Raw genomic sequence first — 20,513 nt, forward strand, 5'->3', positions numbered from 1 at the left:
CTGGTTGCCTGGTATAGCTTCAGTCTTTGTCCTGTTCTAACAGTGAGGACATCTACCTCTCATCATCCACATCAGAAACTTTAGACATAGGAGCTCCTCTGTGGCCTGAGGACACTGTATGTACAGGTGACCAAGAGGAATGATACTGTGAGAGGGATTGCTTTTTCCCAGGTGAGGATCAGTCTCCTGAGAAAGAAAGAAGTCAAGTGAAGTTCAAGTCTCTGTGAAGGTCTTTGTTCCTTAAGCTCAAGAGTGTAATATTTGTCAGGAATAGTTTTTGACACTTTTCAGGAAAACATGAATCTGGAACAATGCTTCAAAACTTACCCTTTGAGAGAGGGGACTTGCAAAGGAGGTCTTTTTGCCTTGGAAATCCACAGGAAATAATGATTCTTCCTGTTTCATGTCAAGCTTTTCCTTTAGGATTTTTATCACTTGTGTTACTTCTCCGTGTTTTAGCTGCCATGAGGAACTGCTAACTCAGTTCCTCTCTATTTGAGTGCTAGGAGCCCTGTTCAGCTAGGAAGTGTTCTGGAGCATACTTTAGGTACTCAAAAGCTGTCTGGACATAGTCCTTGGCATCTGCCTCTGAGTGGTCCTGCTTGGTCAGGAGGATTGAACAAGATGGCCTCCAGAGGTCCCTTCCAGTATCAACCACTCTGTGACTGTGGTGTCCCTCAGAAATCCTTGTGTCCATAGTACTTTCCTTCAATCTGCACCTTTTAATAGAGTCTTCCTTATTTGTTGACCTTGGATCTGAGGAGGAATGGAGGAGTTTGATAACCTTTGTGACTCTGTGTGGACTTTTATAGGGATTAGCTTATTATTTTTTTATGCTGGGAGTCTACCAGCTGATACTCCTTTCAAATTCCATGTGTCCCTCAGGTAACATAGATGTCATTCATGCTTTAGTTTCCTACTTTGCTTAGGAATATTTCTTGCCTCTATTGTCTCTGCTCTAAGGGAGCTTTCTAGATACTCTTAGGCTGGATAGAGGAATTTCTGTGAAGCTGCTTGAGTGGAATGAATACATACAATTAGAGCAAGAGAGATGCAAGTTCTTCACCATTTTCAAAGTGTACGTTTCTCAGATCTACAAAGCCTTCACTTGGTAGTTGCATATATATGTTGTAAAGTATCCTGCTATTCAAAGGCTGTTCAAGCAAGATGAATCTTGAAGATGCTTTTTGGGATGCTTCATGTGAACTATGCAGTTTACTCAGTGAATAGTTACCATATTGCTGGTGGAACCAGGAGTATGATTGCTATCGTTTGTGGAGAGGAAAGGCCATTTACATGTAACTGTATATGGCTGCTGTGTCTTGAAGAACCCTTGCATTCAGAAATCCTTTCCCCTGTCTGCCCTGAGGTATTTTGGATAAACTGGGGACAAGCTGTTAGAAATTAAGGGTATGATATGGCCCATTTATACAATATCAGCATTTCTGGTGAGTGCTTCAACTATTGCTATATTGTTTGCATACTTGAGTGATTGCAACAGCCAAATTGCTAACCTGTAATTTTTTCAGCAATATAGGCTATAGATTTTTGTTCCTAAACAGTTTGTGAAGGAATGTGATTTCTGTGTGTACCTGTAGTAACAGGGCTTTGCTTTCACTTGTTTTTTTTCTCTGCAGTGTCAGTCATTGTAGAAAAGCTATGATACATGCCTTGAGGTAGAACAAAAAATGAAAATATGATCAGTAAGTGTTTGGACAGGGCAGTAAAACAGAGGCCTCCTACCCAACCCCAATACTTATGAAATTGTTAAAAATATTCCAGGTTAAATAATGTAGGCCTCTTGACTGTAGATACTTGCTATTCTTTTCATCTTTCTTCAGGTTTGTTTATAATTTGGTTTAAGCAAAGAAAAATAGAGGCAAGGCCAGTTCACATTGTTGCAGATCTTTTCTCTCAGTGTCTGTATGTTTCTGGCTTCCAAAATATCTTATGCTCTGATTTTTTTGTCTTAATTATGAAGAATTTTTCTCTTCTGTGTCCTTGATATCCTGTAGAGTGAGAGATGACCAAGTCTAGTGGACATCTAATTAGCATTGGATGCCATTAGCGTAATGCAATTTAATTAATCTGTTGTGTTGTGCTTTGTTTTCCTCTGTTGGGTGAAATTTGTTGAAAGTGTAGCAGATCATATTGGTAGGAATAAGAGGTGGATACAAAACCTTGAGATGATACAAATAATAATTAATTTGTATAATTCAGGGTGTTATAGAGTACACAAATAATGAGGCTACTACTTTATAATATGCATTACATTTTATTTTAGCAATTGATAATAGGTCTTGAGAGGTGGATAACTTCTGGGGAAAAGAAAAGATGCCAAGGTCCAGCAGACATGATTAGAAAGAATATCACTAACTGATTTGCAGTCAGGTGCACTAAGTCTAAACTGTTTTTTTTCTTTAATAGCATAGATCTTAACTACTGTTTTATAGCTAGTGTTTGATCACTTGATCACAACTAAAGCATTAAGAAAGACATATTGTTTATTTCTTTCTTGGAGATAAGCTTGAGGGTTTTCCTACTCCTCTGGAACTAGTTTCTCTTCATTATCAGTAAAAGTTATTGTATGGCTAATTACATGGCAGTTTGGGTTGATTGGAGAATACAGATGTCGCAGAAGTAGAAGAGGCTTATTTTTAGTACTCAGTAAATCTAGGGTGCTATGTTTTTCTTTTTTACTGTGGTATGTTCAAATGAGCAGGCTTGAAAAGGTTAGTTAGCCACTGGGGATATTAAAAATAAAGTGGAAACTAAATTGTTTGTACTACTTAGACTATTAAAAATGTATATTTTTAAACTAAGTAGAGAAAGCAGGAAAAACAAAAACTTTGAATCTGTTCGTATCTATCACCTCAGGGTGGAAAGAGGTGACTTTTAAATTAGTACATTTCAATATGGGAAATCTAGAAGGCATGCAGAAAAAAAATGGTAGTTTTTAGCTTCAGTTTTGTGTTTGATGTAAGTCAAACTGTAATTCAAGCAATTGTGTTCTGTAGCCACTGTGTGACCTACCCAGCGGCAACCAGCCCCCACCTTAAAAAAAAAAAAAGCCAATTGGCCTGTGTTTAGCTTACTAAATGTCATCTGGATTCAGTAAAATGCAAGTGACCTGCATTGAATTAGTATAATTGTAATACAAACAGAACATCTCATAGTTTTGGTCTCATACAGGAAAAGAGAAAGTTGGAGAGATTTTTCAGTTTGATAAATAAAACTGAAGATACAGAGTTAACTTTGGCTCACAGTTCATTTTACTTTTTACTGTCTCTTAAAAAAGATACATGGCATCTGAATCTTGTGTGTACATTTTTTCTTTAGAACATTTTCTGTTTTTGGAAGAATATTCCTGAGGATGTTTATCATATCACTTATTAAATCATGAACAATTGTTAACAATTCCAGTTTCCTCAGACACAGTGCTGTTTCAGAGATTTTTTTAAAAACTGATTTACCTAGCATGTCCAGAATTTGGTATAGTGCTTTATCTCTGTCATTTGGTAGGAATTCCATGGCTTTTGAATAGACTTTTGAATTCCATGATGCAGTTTATATTTTTCACACCCTGTACCAGAGAGCAGTGCTTACACATACCAAGCTAACACAGTGCCTTGAAGAACTGAAGTATCAGCTCTGGCACTATATGTTAATCTTAACTCTGACTATGATCTTGTACTACTCAGTTTGGTTTAAGAGTGTTAGTTTTTTAGAATGTAAGATCAGTGTAATTATGAAAGTAATACTATGCCTTGGTTGTACTTCTCTTTTCATTTGGACATTCCCATGTCCAGATTTTACTTTGTAGTGCCTTCCACTGCATCATGGCCTGTGGAATAGCAAAAATATATTTACTGTAGTAACTACATTTCCTTACAGGAAAGAATGTGGCTATTACACTAATCTAGCAATGAAATTTAAGGCTTTACAATATAAATGACATTTATTTGAAACTAGTAGGGAGAATACTGGAAGCACTAGCAATGCAAGGACAGTAGCACTGTTTTTTGTATGTACCTGGTAGATGGGAAAGCAACACCATTGAGTCTTGTATTCTCTCAGTACCTTGAGAGTCACTGTAGCAGAAACAGGAGGGGTTTTCATTCTTCTGATGAAAGTAGACTGTGCTTTAAGATGTAAGAACTCAATTACTCTTTCATAGACTACAAAATCTGTAATTAATTAGTTGTTTTCATTATGTCTGTAAGGTGTTGGCATTTAATGTCTGGAATTTTGTAATCTGTCAGTTTAATTTTAGTTCTTAGTTTGCATATTGCAGGTGAATGAATTGTTTTGCTTTGTGCTGGTGGTCATCTTTTGCTGTCACCTGTTCATCTGTTATTGTAAAAGGTGAAGTAGGAAGCAGCAAACACTGTTGAAAGGCATTGTTCCTTTGTATTTCATGTTTCTTGTGTTAAACATAACATGGTCATTCTGTTTCTGTACCTAGGCTGACCAAACATGATAATCCCCCCCAGCCCTTTTTTAAAATACTTTATTTTTAAACTTAATTTTATATGAGCACAGGGCAAATGGGAAGGTGGTGGTGCTGAAAATTATCTTCAAAATACATGATTTTGATAATGAAGTTCTGAAACTGCATTTGTTTATATTTTTTTGTAGAATAAAATACCAAGTTCTGGAACTTCTTGGGTAGTTTATTGGCAACTTTCCTACCATGTAACTTGAATATTCCTTGTTAAAATTTAAACTCATTAGCTCCTCTTCGGTTCTTTATAGACTTTGTCCCTCTTTGAAGTGGATTTAACATGTTGGGGACTGTTACCATATCTCTCACTGTATCCTCCTCTTTAGACTGAGCAATCCTAATTCATTCAGTCTTTTCTTGCACAGTGTGCTTTTTTAAATATCTGAGCATTGTAGTTACTCTGTTTCAAACCATCTGAGGTCGGTTCACATCTCTGAAAGTTTTATGTCTGAAACTGAGCACAAAAGTGCTGCTGGAGGTCTAACGTACCCCAAATAAAGGAGAACTGCCACATATTTCTTGAATGCCTTCTTTCATTACTACTATGTGTGGTTATGTCAGAGATTTCACATTTAAAGTCCTGTGAGTTTGCTGCAGCTTTTTCTCACAAATATAAGTTACTCACTTCTTGATTCCTCTACTAGTAAATATAATTGCAAATGCAGTTTTTCCACTTCCTGTCTCATTAAATGTTAGTATGTCTCTGGATGTAATCATTGCCTCGTTTTCTCAGAAACTGCAGAAAATAGTGTGGGAAGAAGACAAAATATTTTTTTACTAAAGTAAGGTCTATCATCGAAGTTTTCTTGGCGGGAAAGTAAGTTTCATATTTGGGTAAAAACTTAACCTTCTAGGCATATTGCATATGAATTTTCAGGATAGTACTGAATCAGGAGTAAAACAAACTATGGTGAAAGAAGACTAAATTAATCACCAGAGTATTCCCTGGATTCTGTTATACCGTGTGCACTTTCTGAACCATTTCCTTGTTCTGTAACTGATAAGAAAGTAGTTCAGTGCTGAAAAAAGTTGTTCAGTTTCAAGTTTATGTTCTTGATCTCATGTATTCTGTGATGGGAGTGATAGCGGTGATTATGGGATAGCAGGATGCTTCTGGCTGAGAGGTACCAACATTCACAAAGACATCTCTTTTGATTCCTGGCCACCTGTGTGGCTGGGAGATGTTGTCCTTTAGGCTGTGAGGTGCCTAGCTCTTGAGCAAGGATATGCCATAATGCAGGATTTAGTCTGAGAGATACTTTAAGTGTTGAATTCTGAGGGTTTGAATTGAATTGGGCAGTGGCCTGAAGTAGCCCCATATCTCTGTTACAGTGATTTTGATTTCCTCACAAAGAGGAGGTGTTGCTCGTCACTATCAAAAGGAAATTTCCTCCTATACAACAGTATTTAAAAATACTTGTTTTTACAAGTCTGTGTTAAGTAAAAAATCAATTAGAAGTTTAAACCACTACAACAGATACTTCTTTCTAAACTAAAGGTAGTTTAATATCTTTTTTTTTCCTATCTCAACCCCCTTATTCACAAACACTTCCTCCCCTCAAAAAAACCCTTAAAAACCCCACATATACATACATGCAGTACACCCCTCTTTTCTTTCTCTCTCTGATAAAATGAATCTTGATCACCCAGTGCTGAAATTGAAGGTACTTTTCAGAATAAGAATAATGAAATAAATTTCAGCTCATTTAGGTTTTCCTTTTGCTGAATGAAATTATTAGAAATACTGTCCTAGATGGTGTCTGAATGCTGCAGTTCCTTTCAGCTATTTGAAACTTCTGGTTTTTTGTAAGATTTGCTGACTTTCACTGTCTTTTTTTGCACTAGTGCTTGGATTTTTTTTAAGTCATCAGGGTTCAAATTTTTTTTAATGTCCAAGAATACTAAAAATGTGTAGGCTTTTAATTATTGTGGATGTGAACTTTCAGTATAACCTGTCAGTAAAATGTTTCATATTTACACCTTTTAGTACCTATAAGGGGTTATTTGCAATTAGGTATTTTCCTCTGAAAATACCTGTAGATGTCAATAAAAATTCAAAACTGGTAGCTGACTGGGTAGTGTAAACACAAAATCTTGAGTAGCCTGAAATTATTTTTGTTTTCAGTTGAAAAATTTCACTTATCTAAAACACTTGCCCCCCTCACTCCAAAAAGAAAAAAACATGGAAAAAACAAAAAACCCCAGTGAAACCAAAGAAGGATTCAGAAACCTCCACACAATTGCAGATTTTTCCATGCTTTGTTTTTCATTTCTACAGACTTCGAAAAGGCATTTGTTGCTCTGCTTTCAAGGATCTAAATTGAAGGAGGGAAGAATTTTGAGGAGCAGGTTGTTGACTGTGTCTTCTTTCTTTTGAAATGTCACTGACATCAATGACTTGCACCTTGCAGATGAAATGGGAACTTGAAGGTTACATCCCTAAAGTAAAAGGACAACATTCAATTGAATGGCAGAATTCAGGAACATTTTCTGTTGAAGAGCTGAGCTCAGGAAATCAAAATAACCCTACTGAATTGGACATAAAAACTGAAACATTCATTTCAGAATAGAAAATGGAAATCTGCGACAAGATAATAGTAAAAAACAACAGGCAAAAATAATGAAGAGTTCCCCAAATATTATTTAAATATATTTGAATAAAACCTGGAGAAATACTGATAGGTCTGCTGGGCTTGAAGGGAGGGGGAGAAGGAAGAAACAAACATAAGGAGGTCAGTGCAGATAAACACAGTTCTTTCTTTTCATACAACTTTTTTTTTGTTGAGTAGCTTTCAGATATCTTTGGATAATACAAGTGATGGGTGTAAGAGTTCAAAAAGCTTTGAAAAATGAAAAAAAGAAATAGATAAACTCGTAAATTAATCAACTGGCACTAAGTCAGCATGCTGAGGTGATAGTTCTGGGAGCAGATTGGTGGTAATAAATATTTTTGTTACTCATCTGATAAAATGGTTTGATAATGAACAGCCGTATATGCAGATACCATGATCCTTTTAGCTGAGTTAGCAGGGGGAACTTACTCTTTGTCTTGATAATTACATAGCAGCCAGTAGAAGAAATTCTGTCCTTTAAATATATCACTGGAGGATATGGTAGAAGTTAGGAAATGTGATGGGACTTAAAAATCAGTTTTGTAAGTAAGCGTGTTTAAAACCAGTTATGAAAGACCCCAAACTGAAGGAACTTGTGGCCATAGAATGCTAACTTGTTCAAGCTGTTGTCACATAACAAATGATCTGTAATATTCTTTTGAAATTGAAAGCAATTTTTTGGCATCAAAGAATATGTGAATTTGGAAGGGGCCCATAGGGTTCATTAGTCCAATTCCCCCCTCAGTAGGAAGAGTAAACTCAGAGGTGAATCTGAAGGCACCGTTCTGTTGCGTGACGGTGCTAACGAGGCAAGGGTTGATTCTTTTCAATACATTTGCAATTGCACTTACTATTGCAAAATGTTTCAGATATGTATCTTTACATTCTTGACCTGTTGTAATGCTGTCAGTATGTTATGAGCTTACTAGCAATAATAAATATGCAGTCAATGTAAATAGCTTATCTTTCAGTAACCCATCTTTGCTGTTAATTGTGAGAATAGTCTTCCCATTATGTATCTTTTCTCTCTGTTTATTACTTTATTACTTTACATCTTAAGTGAATCATACTTTGATTTGATCATCGGAAGGTCATTATTCCAGAGAGAAGCTTATGATAGTGAATGGCTGTTAACAGTTGGGGTTTGTTTTATTCAGTTTGGTTTTTTTCCCTATAGTGTTTTATTTTATTTTTCAAGTGCTCCTAGTGTTAATATATGTAATTTTATAATAAAGTCATTTAAATGTAATTTTAACTTAAGTAGTATTGTGTACATGGTTTAGTCGGTGGCCATTACTAAAAACTATAAAAGTAAGCACAGTAGATTGCATGTTAAATGTCACACATATTTCCCCTCATTAGAATGAAAAATTTTGTCATATATTGTTTGTCCAGAACTTGCCTGAACTAAAGCTTCACTTATCCCTTTCTGCATTTAATCCTGTATTGATAATTCTAGTCAGAATCAACTTGGATCAGGGATGCGATAGATGTTTGATGGAAGCAGACCTGTTTGTAGTTTTGCACAAAAGGTGTGAGTACACTAGATAATCTTCATCAACATCTGTGTTTGCAGATGGGAGGAGGAAGCAGTGATTTTTTAGGATGCTTCTAACAAATAAATCTATTATCTACTATGAAGCACATTAGGAACCGACCTTCTTGACTTTAAACACGTGAGATGTTGTCCAGTAACTTTTATTTTTCACTGTGTTGCAATATTGTAGTTCTGAAGGAATAAAACCAAAACAAACAGAAAAACCCTCAAAAAGCCACACCAAGAAAGCATGCTCAGCAAAGAAAATCCAGTTTTGAATCCTGCTAGTATTTCACATTCTCTGTGCTGATGTTTCATTCTTAGACAGCTGATGAGTTGTGCAACTCAATCAATGGTGTTGTAGTTGTCTTTTTGAAAGCTGTTCAACAAAGGACGGAGGTTCTATGATGTGCCTCACAAAGAAGAGAAAAATGTGTCTTTCAGGTGATTCTTTGTTTCCAAAGTTATTAAAATTTTGCAGTAATCAATATTTAACTCTGCCGGATTTAAATAGTTTTTTGTACTCTGAAATGTTACAGAGTTTAAATGTGTTTTGGTGTTTGTTTCCTATTGCTGAACTAAGTAGTATAATTGTGGTTCCAAAAACAATGAAGTCACAAACTGATGTTATGTATCCTTTTCCTATTTATAAAAAAGTTTTTCTCTGTAGATACTAGCATTGAAGCTTCACAGCATGAAAATTATAAAATCACCACAATATAGAAGTCTTTGTTGTCCTCTTCAGTAGCATTTATGATACTGGGGAGATTTTCCACTTTTTATTACAAGCAACTTATTTCAACTAAATAATAAGAGATAAGTTATTCAGGGAACTAAAAGCCAGAAGACATGGTACCTCTACAAAATTGCTGTTGATCACTTTATGTGTTTGTGGGCTGTGTGAAATACAGATATATTACTCTGACTGACTAGAAGAATGAGCTGCAAGGATTTTCTGATTAGGAATTTCCATGTGGGGTATATGAGCATCTCATTTTTCTTTTGGCGTTTCCTAATTCATCATCATCACCATAATTATATTTTCACGCCAATAAAATTGTCTGTAAAGGAACCTTCATACTAAAAAAGCCCCTGTTTTCAACCTGGACTTAATTTAAAATACTAGGCCCTTTAAGAATAATAAAAAGAAAATCCTGGGCTGACTTGTGCATTTCTGCTCTCATTTAAGACCTGGTTCTCAGTCTGGTATTCATTCAACTTAGTTGTAACTGCTGGTGATTGAGCATGGAAGTGCTACCTGGGAACAGGTATGGTAGAAACTGTTGGATTGTCCAGTGCCCAATTCAGAAGTGGCCCCAAAAGCTGCCCTGGATGATTTTTTCTTCCCCCCATCTTTTATCATACATGTATTATAATCTGCCTTGAATTCTGGTTTCACTGCAAGGTGAAGGATTTATCTCATACCAATGTGTGAAAGATGATTCAAAGTAGAATTGGGCTCAAGGTTGAGAGGGGGAGGGACCAGTTCAGGACAAATTTGAAATTGATTCTATATTATACACAATAATTGAAGACAAACACAGATTAAGGTGATCCTTCTTGCATCTTTAGAGATTTCTTTCTCTTTTTAAAGATGATTGAATGGTTAAAACTGAAGACTGAGTCATACAATCTAATTCTTTGGTTGTATATTTGCTATGTTAATTGTGTAAGATTTGTCCTTCTGTCTTAGAAATTTAAAGGCAATGTGGAAGGTGATGGTGAGGGTGGGAGAGAGAAAAGAATCAGCCTCAGCTCTTTTATAAGTATGTCAGAACCTGCCCCATCTGTTAAACAATTTCCTCCTAACATTTCCTGCAGTTGGAACTGCCAGTTCAGCCCATGTAGTTGGGTGGATAGTAGCTTATATTTGCTGTTTCTTTTTAGCAGCATTTGTCTAACACTGGCTGTATGAGACTGTCCTCAGCCCCACTGTGAGAGCTACACTAAAACAAGTAGCTCTGGGAAACTTCTGAGAAAATTGCAAGTGGAGTGGAGGTAAAAAAAATACTACAAGTAATAGTTTGGGAAAACATAGGGACTGGAGAAATCTAAGGTAAGATGAAAGAAACATGAAAAAACCCCAAGTATTTCCTGCTTCCATTGGCACCCAGAGTGATTGAAATAGCTTAGTTTTGTTTTAAAATAATATATAGTTATTTTAGGATAGAAATTACCTTTTGGACAAGAAGTGGAAGCAAAAATGAGGAATAAGTTCCTGTCAGATAAGTGTTTTATTTTCATTCCTGGAGATTTGGGATTAGCTTTATAATTCTCCAGTAATTGCTTTGCAAGCCTCTTGAAAGGAAACAAGGTAGTGAAAGCTAAATCGTAGACTGTTTTGAAAGAGGAAAGGAGCTTAACTTTTCTGCTGAGAAATATGCAAGCCAAAATTAGGTAGTAGAGAGGGAAGATGGAATTGAAACCCAGAATTTTAGGTTGGTTAATAAAATGGAGTGATGAGAGCTGGAGGGAGCTAGCGCACACTAGCAAGTGCATGGCATAATTACCAAGTTGGACTGAACAATAAGTAGTTTCTGTATGGTTTCTTGTATTACAAAAATGCATCTGTTTTTTCTCTTCAGCTAATATGTGGCATAGTAGGATTTAAAAAAGCCTACAGTTTAGGCATTACATAGATATACAGATTTCTGAAGTAGGTGTTTTCAATGAGCGTACAAAGCATACCTGTGGATTTAGAACTCCTAACACTTGAATATCTCCTTTTGTGGCTTTTGTTGCCCGGCATAAAAAATGATTCACTAATTTCCTCTTTCTTCTCATTGTCCTTTGTGAATGACAAAGAAGTCAGTTCTTTGCCGTGGTTCTTAACTGCTCTGTATTTGATGAAAATAATTGGCCAAGGCAAACATTTTTCCTAGAGCTGTGGAGCTGAGTAGGACTCTGTAACTTATCATTGCTTACCTGTGGGGGGAGAGGTCAATGTTTATGATCAAAGAGGAGGTACCCGTTTTGACACCACATAAACAGAAGTTGGTAGCCTTCTTTTACAGCTGTGTGTTTTCAATAGCTACTGCAGATTTTGCTGTTAAGAGTAGCTGAAGATAAGATCAAAAGTCATCAGTTCAAAGTTCAGAAGAGATCATTAATTTCAAGGACAGAAACTGCTGAATTTGTTAGCCACTGCTTTTTGCCAGAAGTACTTCACGTGTACTGACAATTAATCTTGCATCACAAGTGAATTAGATAAGGCCAGTTACTGAGTGCCACGTTTCCTATCTCAGTCTAGATACTTGTTTGGCATGGCTGCCCACTGAAAATACAAAGCTGCTGTTGTAGCATACAATTTTATTAAACAAAATGGCAAATTTTGTAGATGTTTAGCAACTCTTCAGTACTGAACTAATTTTTCATTAAAATGGTAGTAAACAGTTTTTACATCATTTTGCATGGATTCCACTTTCCTTCAGAATATGAGAAGAATTTTCTAATGAGGGTTTGATTGAGTTCAACAACTTTCAAGGCCAGTCAGACTTCTTTAGAAGTTATGGATAGAATCTCATTAAGTTCTCTCTACCTTCTGCCTATGTTTCAGACACAGGCTGAAGCTTCTAGTGCTTCTAGTATATTAAAAGTGTGTAGAATCAGTTTTTCCCCCTTTTCTGGGTTTGTATTTCTGCCTATGCTCATAGAAAAACAAATGAAGAACTTTCACTCCCTGTGAGTTTGGAAAATGTGGTTGAATTGAACCCGGGTTTAGAAGACAATAATAGCCTGTTCTTGTCAATAGACCTAGTTCTGAATAGTCTGTTGCTATCATGTGTAAGTCTTAAGTGATGATATTGGATGCATTTATTACATACAAAAGTTCAAAAATTTTCATTATTTTGCAGTAGTCTGTCAGAGTTGTATGGCTGTTTTTCCCCCTGCTGCAAGTGTGTATTTTTAGAGGAAAACCTGGAAATAATAATATAAAAAATGGCACAATAGATATAATCTTAGAGTTGGACAAACTTTTTAAAAATATAGGATGAATATTTTTTCCCAGTTGAAAAATCTGTCTGCATATGGTTCTCAACAGAAGAAATTTTTGTTATATAGGTAAAATGGTGCATTTTCAATTTTGTGTAAGTTTTCAGTACTGTAAGACTTGTTACTTGATTATTTTATTTGTCATCTTTTAGTGTTACCTTAGGTCTTTTAGCATGTGTATCTAAATCTTACTTGGCCAAGCAAGTTTTAAAGCTCTGTCTGATGAATGATGAGTGCAAAAGGAAATAGCAATCCTCCCAAATTTCCGAAGCAGTTCTCAAATAAAACTAAGTTCACTTAAGGGAGGAGAAGGTGAACTTGACTGTTCACAGCAATTTTATATGTGTGTTTAAACAAGCAGTGCTGTAATTTCTGCTAAGAATTTTTGAAATAATACAATCATCTCTTCAGATTAATGTACAGCAGTAGATTAAATAAGGAGTCTTGTGCTCAATGGGATACAGTTTAAATAGAGAAAATCTAATGGGAAGTAGTTATATTAGTAGCAGATGGATTTACTTTCTGAATCTTGATCTGAGTAGAAATCCTTGCATACTTAAAATTTGTCTTCTAGATTCTTAGCCTGATAAGAAAGGTGGATAAAGCAATTTCTTTTTTTTTTTTTAGCTTGGCTTCAGCTGCTGTGGTGATGTGTTTTGTTTAGACTTGCTATTGTTTGATTTTTATCTAGGCTATTTTTATGATTCCTACTAATCCCCCTCCAACCTTCCGGAAGCCAGAGCTCTGGTCTGATGAATTCACAGATTTTGTGAAGAAATGCTTAGTGAAAAATCCTGAACAAAGAGCTACAGCAACCCAGCTGCTACAGGTCAGTATTTAAGTTACTGAGGAAAGCACATTTTATGTTTGGGTTTTGTTTTTTTCCCTCAAACACAAAATGTTGTGAAAATTTGTAAGCGAAAATCTTATTTTAACTATTATTATGCCTTATTTCTTTTTCACTTTTTAGTCTTTTCTCTATCAGCTCCTGTATCTCTGCCCCTATTTTATTTCTCTTCTTGCTGCTTCTAAAATTAATCATTAAATAGTTTAGGGCTAGTTCTTGCAATTAATATTGGATCCTTGCTTTGTGATTTGAGGCCCTCGGTAGATCTCAGGATTTAGACAAGTATTTAGTAACAGAACTGAGCCCAGGTTACCCCTTTGTGTGGACCATTCATGTGATATATTCAGTCCTTCCTTCTGGTCATGTCAGATTGAGAAGGCAGGTGCCTCTGTGTCCTAGAAAGGTCTGATGCAGTATCATGAGTTTGCTCCTGGGCTGAGTTCAGCCAAGTGGGCACTTGCCTGTGTGAGCCACAGCTGGCAGTGTAGACCTTTGGAGCAAGGCAGGGCATGCCAGGCTCTCACTTCCTGTATTACTCTCCTGCTAGATATATTCTGTGTTGAGCTAGCAATAGCAGCTGTTAAATTTTAAGTTCCAGTGAACTCCACTACAAAGAGAACAAAAATTTTGCAAAGTACTTTTTGGTAATAAATCTGTCAAACTGGTAGATCATGCTATGAAATTGGTAGATCGTGCTATGAATGTTTAATTTTATACATTGAAAAATACAAAAATGTAGACCACAAGGTAAGTAAAAATTGAAAGTTATAAGTGTCTGTGTGATGTATGAACCAGTACTTGAGACCTTCAGGATGTGAAGTTTGTATGGTTAGCTGAATACAGACAACTGGATAGAAGAGACTTGCATTAATGTGGGCAAGTAAGGAGAAACAAACAAAAAAAGCTTCGGTGTACAGTTTCTTTCCCGTGCTAACTGACCAGAAAACCAGATACTGTGTTTGTTCATCAGGAGTCAGTGTTGTCCTTTTCCTCAGCTGGAATTGGAACATATGTGATGGAGCTGGAGATGCTGTGAAAATGTTTGAGTAGAAATGAAAGTACTGCTTCTGAGCAGAAGTCATGGAATGAAAAAGAGAGTAATAGAATTAATATATCAAGGGAGAAGATAGATAATAGATGTAGTGCACGAGGCTTCATCAATTCTGTTCTTCATGGAACAGTTTTTAAATATTTATATTTTTATGAGGTGCTTAGTTGTGTTTTGCCTAAATTGTATTTGCATATAATGATGCAAAAATCAGATTTTTTTCTAACAGCAGGTGTTTATTAGGCAGCAAAATGTGCAAATGGTATAATAAATATTGTCTTAAATTAAGAAGTAATGTTTTAATTGACCTTGAATTAAAAATTAAACTTCCTGCTAAAAGTTAAGGGTTTTTTTACTTGTTCCACTTTTCAGCATCATAGATCAAGAAATATTTTATGACATTTAAAGTATAGGTTTGTTGAAGTAAGCAGCCACAGATGCTCTGGTTAGAGCCATTAATTTATGCTCTCAATTTGTTAAGATTAATTAAATTATGAAACTGAATATCTGAAAAAGTTTGGTTTTCTATGTCAGATCATCACCACTCTATTTACAATTTTCTGCATGATTTCTTTGGAAAATTGTATCCTCAATCATGAAACAGTTATTAAGTGATTACATTTCCCAAGGCTTGAAGTTATTAAAAATAGTTAAAGTAAAATTTTAGTTACTAAGGGGCTGAAAGATACTATACTGTGTATATTGTGTAGGTTTAGATTTTCGTTACTGTGTAATGCATGATACTGTTTATCACTGAAATCTGGGGTGTTGAGTAGGACTTGTAATTAAATCTGAAGCACAACTGCTTTAATGATATTACATATTTCAATGATTTTTTTCCCCCTAGCATACATTTATTAAGAATGCTAAGCCAGTTTCAATTTTAAGGGACCTGATCACCGAAGCAATGGAGATAAAGGCAAAGCGACACGAGGAGCAGCAGAGAGAGCTAGAAGAGGAGGAAGAAAATTCGGTGTGTACCCATTTTTCCTATAATCACCTATACTTTACAGATAAGTAGCTGGTTTTCCCCTACTTCCTGTAGTTGTGTTCAAATACTTTTTTATCAGTTTTCTGTGTAGTTTTAAGCCTATGAATTTTGAGTATGCCACTCTTTAATTATGAATTAGGCTGTATAAGCCAGCTTTCAGCACTATTCCATGAAATGTCTTAGTAAAAAGCTTTTCTAGGAAGTGGGAAAAGAAACCATGCCAACTTCAGCTATTCAGACTAATATTAAAACCCTTAAAATTGTTTAAGGTTCTACTTTCACAGATGGACTTCTAGACAAGTGGCTTAGTTTTTAGTTCAGAGCACTTTGCTTGGTGTTTTGGTTTTTTGTTTAAGCCTAATCCACAGAATAATTAATGATGACACTCAGTAAGCAGTGATTGCAGTGTGGTTTGAACCTAGTAACATGAAAATGGTGACAGCACTTCATTCTGCAGGTGACATTGTCAGCATATGTTTGAGGAGAGAAGCAGGTTGCGTGATAAGTAGGTTGCATTTAGAATTGTTTGGCAGTGTTAAGAATAAGTCTGTGTTCCTGACATTATTATTCTTCCCTACATAATTTATTTCAGGTTAGTCTTGTGCAGTGCAGCAGAATGTGCTTCAAAGAAGTGTACTACCATACATACAGTGTATGGTCATTCAAAAAGGGCACAAAGAGAAGATGGAGACTGGAATGTTACAGCTTTGAGCAAACAGAAAAGAGCAGTGCAGTAAATGCAGTTTGTCCTATAGCAAATGGTAGAATCCTTGTTACAGAGTGCTATGTGATGATCTATAGATCATCACATAGCACTATATGTGATGATCTATAGGATTACTTTTCAAGCAGATTCTGTGCAATCTTTTATATCTCCAATAATCAGTGTAGCTGGCTGCGTTTTTTTCTGTTCAAAGAGTGTGTTCTAAGAATATTGATAGCTTATTTTTATAAAGGTGGTTTACTCTGAATTGTATTTGCTTACTCAGTAATAAACAGGCAGGGAAGGCTGAGATTATTTTTGTTACGTTAGGAAATTTTCCTCTGTGTGACTTGACATGCAGAGTTGATGTTTGTGACTTGACTTATTGAATAGTTGACTTTTGAAGATTACTGATTTATTACTGACATAAAAATCTGATATCTTTACTAGCTTGCTTTCATCTGTGCTATTTCCTTCTGAACTGGAAGGAAAATCTTATTTTAATCGTCCTTATTTGGGCAATGTTGATGTCTTTTGCATTAACCCAAAATCAAGTCTGGTTACATCTGATTACTTAGTCTGAGGTTCAGATCACATTGCTGGGCACAATCTATGCCAGCTAAGGATGTGGTGTATACCTCCCTCTCCCTCTCCTGCATGGAAGGGTGTAACACAAGTTTGGTTCACCTCAACTGAGGCACCATTTAGCAACTTCTCATGGTTCTTGCATGGTACAGAAGTCAGAACCTAACACTGCGCTCCCCACTCTGCCACCCCCCCAGACTCCTTCCTTTCCTACTTCTCCCAATTTAGTGTTCAGTGTGAGAGAACCTCAAATCCAGGATTGAGGCAGCAATCTGTCACTTGTGTTACCATTGTAGTAGCTGGGAATTCTGCCATGAGCTTTTGTGGTGCTATAAGGGAACAAGTTACAGTAAAAGTTATAGTAAAAAAGACAGCAAGAGTCTGCTGGTCACTAAGTACAGAAGATAAGTGCCTCAAATCTGAAAGTAACAGGACTATCTTTGGTTTACAGGGCTGAAAAAACAGAATCACAGAATGGTTGAGATTGGCAGGTACCTGCAGAGGTCATCTTGTCCAATCCCCCTACATAAGCAGGGCCACTGAGGTTTGGCTGCCTGGGACCATGTCCAGACAGCTTTTGAATATCTCAAGGAAGGAAACTCCACAACCTCCCTGTGTAGCTTGTGCCAATGCTCCGTCACCCTCATGGTACAAAGAATGTTTCCTGATGTTCACAGGAAAATTTCTTTTCATTATATGCCCATTGCCTCTGCTCCTATCACTGGGCACCACTGAAAAGAGCCTGACTTCATCATCTTTGCACCTTCCCTTCAGATATTTACACATACTGATGAGGTCCCCTAGAGCTTTGTGTTCTCGAGGTTGAGCAACTCTCAGTCTCTCCTCCTGGGAGAGATGCTCCAGTCCCTTGATCATCTTTGTGGCCCTTTGTTAACTCTCTCTGGTGTGTCCATGTCTCTCATACTGAGGAGCCCAGAAGTAGTCCCAGCACTCCAGGTGTGGTGTCAGCAGTGTGGAGCAGAAGGGAAAGATCCCTCACTACCCCGCACCTCCTGGCAGCTTTGTCTAATGCAGTGCCTAATTTGTCTAATTAGCCACTATTGTTAAAAGGTTGGTTTGCTCTTAAAAATGAGTGCTGTTGTAATACATAGAAATGCTAAGTCATTTTTTAGCTTACGCTAATAGAATTTTAGGGGCTATGAATCATATAGCAGTGCATGAGCAACAACAAACCAAGAGCCAGAGGTCAACCTCTGCTTGAAGAAATTGCTCTTCAATATAAGGCAGAAGGTCAGAGCAGTTGGCAGCTCAGCATTTGCATACCTTGCTCAATTTTTTTTGTGATCATGATGTAGAGGAGCTCCAAAGGCCAGCCTTGCAGAGGACTAGAGGCAGCCCTGCCTGTAGTTGCACAGGATGTGAGAAAAGAGTAAAGGTTTAAAAACTTCACAGGTGAGAAAGGGAAGAGGCAAATTTGAGGCAGAGCTGACTTCTCAGTTCTAAATAGTGACAGAATTGGAGAAAGCCATGAAAGTGGACTTGTGAATGAGACTAGCTAGTTCAGAAAAGAAAGGTAGTAGAAAAACAGAAAGAAGAGCATGACTTCAGCACAGTGAAAGACAGAAAGAGAGAAATTGGAAAATGAAGCTTTGTAGTATTTACCTTCAGTGGAGGGATCAGTAGATGAGATTTTAAGATGACAAAAAGAGAAGGATGATAGAGTCTGGTAAAAACTTCAGCAATATGTTCTTTCAGAATGCTTTTATCATCTTTTGTTATATGATGTTGTGTACTCCTTTTTATTTTTCACTGCGGATGCTGACTTCCAGGCTGTAATTGTTTAACTAATATTAATAATTAGCACCAAATGATTTTTACAAGGCCTATTAAGACACGTGCAAGAATATCTTATAATGGACAAGAGGATGTCCAGGTGTTTTTGCTGTTAAGTTTATATTGAAGAATTAAACATTTTCAAGTTTCCCATTGTAAAAAGATCAAGTAAAAAAAGATTTTTATACCTACTTTAAAAAATAATTTTGTGTATTTTTTTATGCTATTGAGATTTTTTTAATTCCCTAAATTTTCCCACAGTTTTATGGTTTAAGAAAATAATCTGTGACAAGATTTGTAGTTAGGATGAAATATTTAACAGTTATTAAAACTGGTGGTATTTGGTAGTAAATGTGACTTTTGCAATCAGTAAATGTATCTCTAATAATTTTGTGTTGCTTAGTAAGCCGTGAGTGAAAAAAGTTTCGAAATACTTGGCTTTAATAGAAAAAGTGAGCATACAAGTGTTTGAAATGAAGAATATTGATGGTGAAGTGAGGAGGGATTTTCTTGTTGACAAAAACAGTTTTTTGGAGTGACCTATGAATATCTTTTGTGTGTTACAATGCAGAACAAATTTTGTTCTGGTTTGGTTATAATAGTTGTTTGGTTATAATACAGACTTCCTATGTCTTCCAGCAGTTTCAGTGCAGTGCATTTCTTACATCATTGTAAGAAATTCCAGTTTCATTTGAGAGATAACCCAGAATCTTCTACAGTTGCTGTCACCAAAGGTTCTGATCAGCCAGAAATGCGAACTCATCCAAACTAGGAAACGGCAACATAAACTTGTACCAGTGCCTAGGGGGGCCTACAAGAAAGCTGAAGGACATTTTTCAAGGGCATGTACTATAGGGGTGATGGCTTTTATCTGAAGGAAAGTAGATTGAGGTTAGATATTAGGAGGAGTTCTTTGTGGAGAGGGTGTGTAACACTAGAACAGGTTGCTCAGAGAAGCTGTGGATGCCCTATTCATAAAGTGTTGTAGGTCAGGTTGGATGGGAGCAGTCTGATCTAGGTGAAGGTGTCCCTGCCCGTGGTAGGGGAGTTGGTACTAGATGGTCTTTAATGTCCTTTCCAATCCCAAACATTCTGTGATTCTTTGAAGCTGTTACCATTTTCTTTTCAATTAAAGACATTCTCTGTAAGATGTTTCTTGAATGCATGTTGCTCATGTACTGCATAGTATAAAACTCCTGAACATGTTAGCTGTAAGTGAAGCCTGCAGTAAGTGGTATTCTGATTTTAGTTTTGTAAGCATACCAGGCAGAGGTTAATCAATAGACCCACCAATTATTAGAGGAAACCAGGATAAAAATCTGGAAGAATAAAATGAAAGCATTACAGTATTTGTGTTTGTCATTTTAGAAAAAGAAACAATCAATCCCCCAACCCCACACTTCACTTCAAAATAATGTATAATTTGACAATAAGCTCAAAGGTTGTGTCTTTCATTTAATTTGGAACTTGTTTATGGAACTGCCAGAAGAAGAGAAAACCTATTCTTTCTGCACTTCTGAGTGTTTATGATTTTGCTTTTGGAAAGGGAAGGCAGATAATACAAGTGCCAGTTTGGTATAGTTGGTATACAGTTTGGTAGTGGATGAAGTCAGCAGTCCAGCATTCAGGGAGGGATAAAGATAAATAACCCTTGCACATTCCTCTTCCTTATATATCAGTTTCACAGAATCTCATAAGAAATCCAGGGCTGCTTGTATGTGGTTTACATGACTACATGATCCTATTGTTCAGATGATAATACAGGTCTTGATAAGTCTGCAGTGATGGCAACAGTCCTAGAAGGAGCTAACGACAGTCCCTTATGTGTTACCTTATGTAGTAGTAGTGACAGTAAGTAATAAATGTATTTCTTCATATTTTAATATGTATAAATGGTTT

General features: G+C 36.4%; 1 protein-coding gene across 1 annotated transcript in view; it reads left to right on the plus strand.

Annotated features, from left to right (window-relative positions):
* Window positions 1-20,513, plus strand: part of STK3 (serine/threonine kinase 3) — a 126,923-nt gene that overhangs the window by 43,696 nt on the left and 62,714 nt on the right. Inside the window, exons 7-8 of the mRNA XM_071421529.1 lie at window positions 13,338-13,475; window positions 15,389-15,514. Coding sequence (XP_071277630.1) covers window positions 13,338-13,475; window positions 15,389-15,514 — 264 coding nt within the window. The remainder of the gene's footprint in view (window positions 1-13,337; window positions 13,476-15,388; window positions 15,515-20,513) is intronic.

This window comes from Agelaius tricolor, unplaced genomic scaffold, assembly GCF_023055355.1.
Source record: "Agelaius tricolor isolate 1412-34295 unplaced genomic scaffold, bAgeTri1.0.p SCAF_2, whole genome shotgun sequence".
NCBI classification, from domain to species: domain Eukaryota; kingdom Metazoa; phylum Chordata; class Aves; order Passeriformes; family Icteridae; genus Agelaius; species Agelaius tricolor.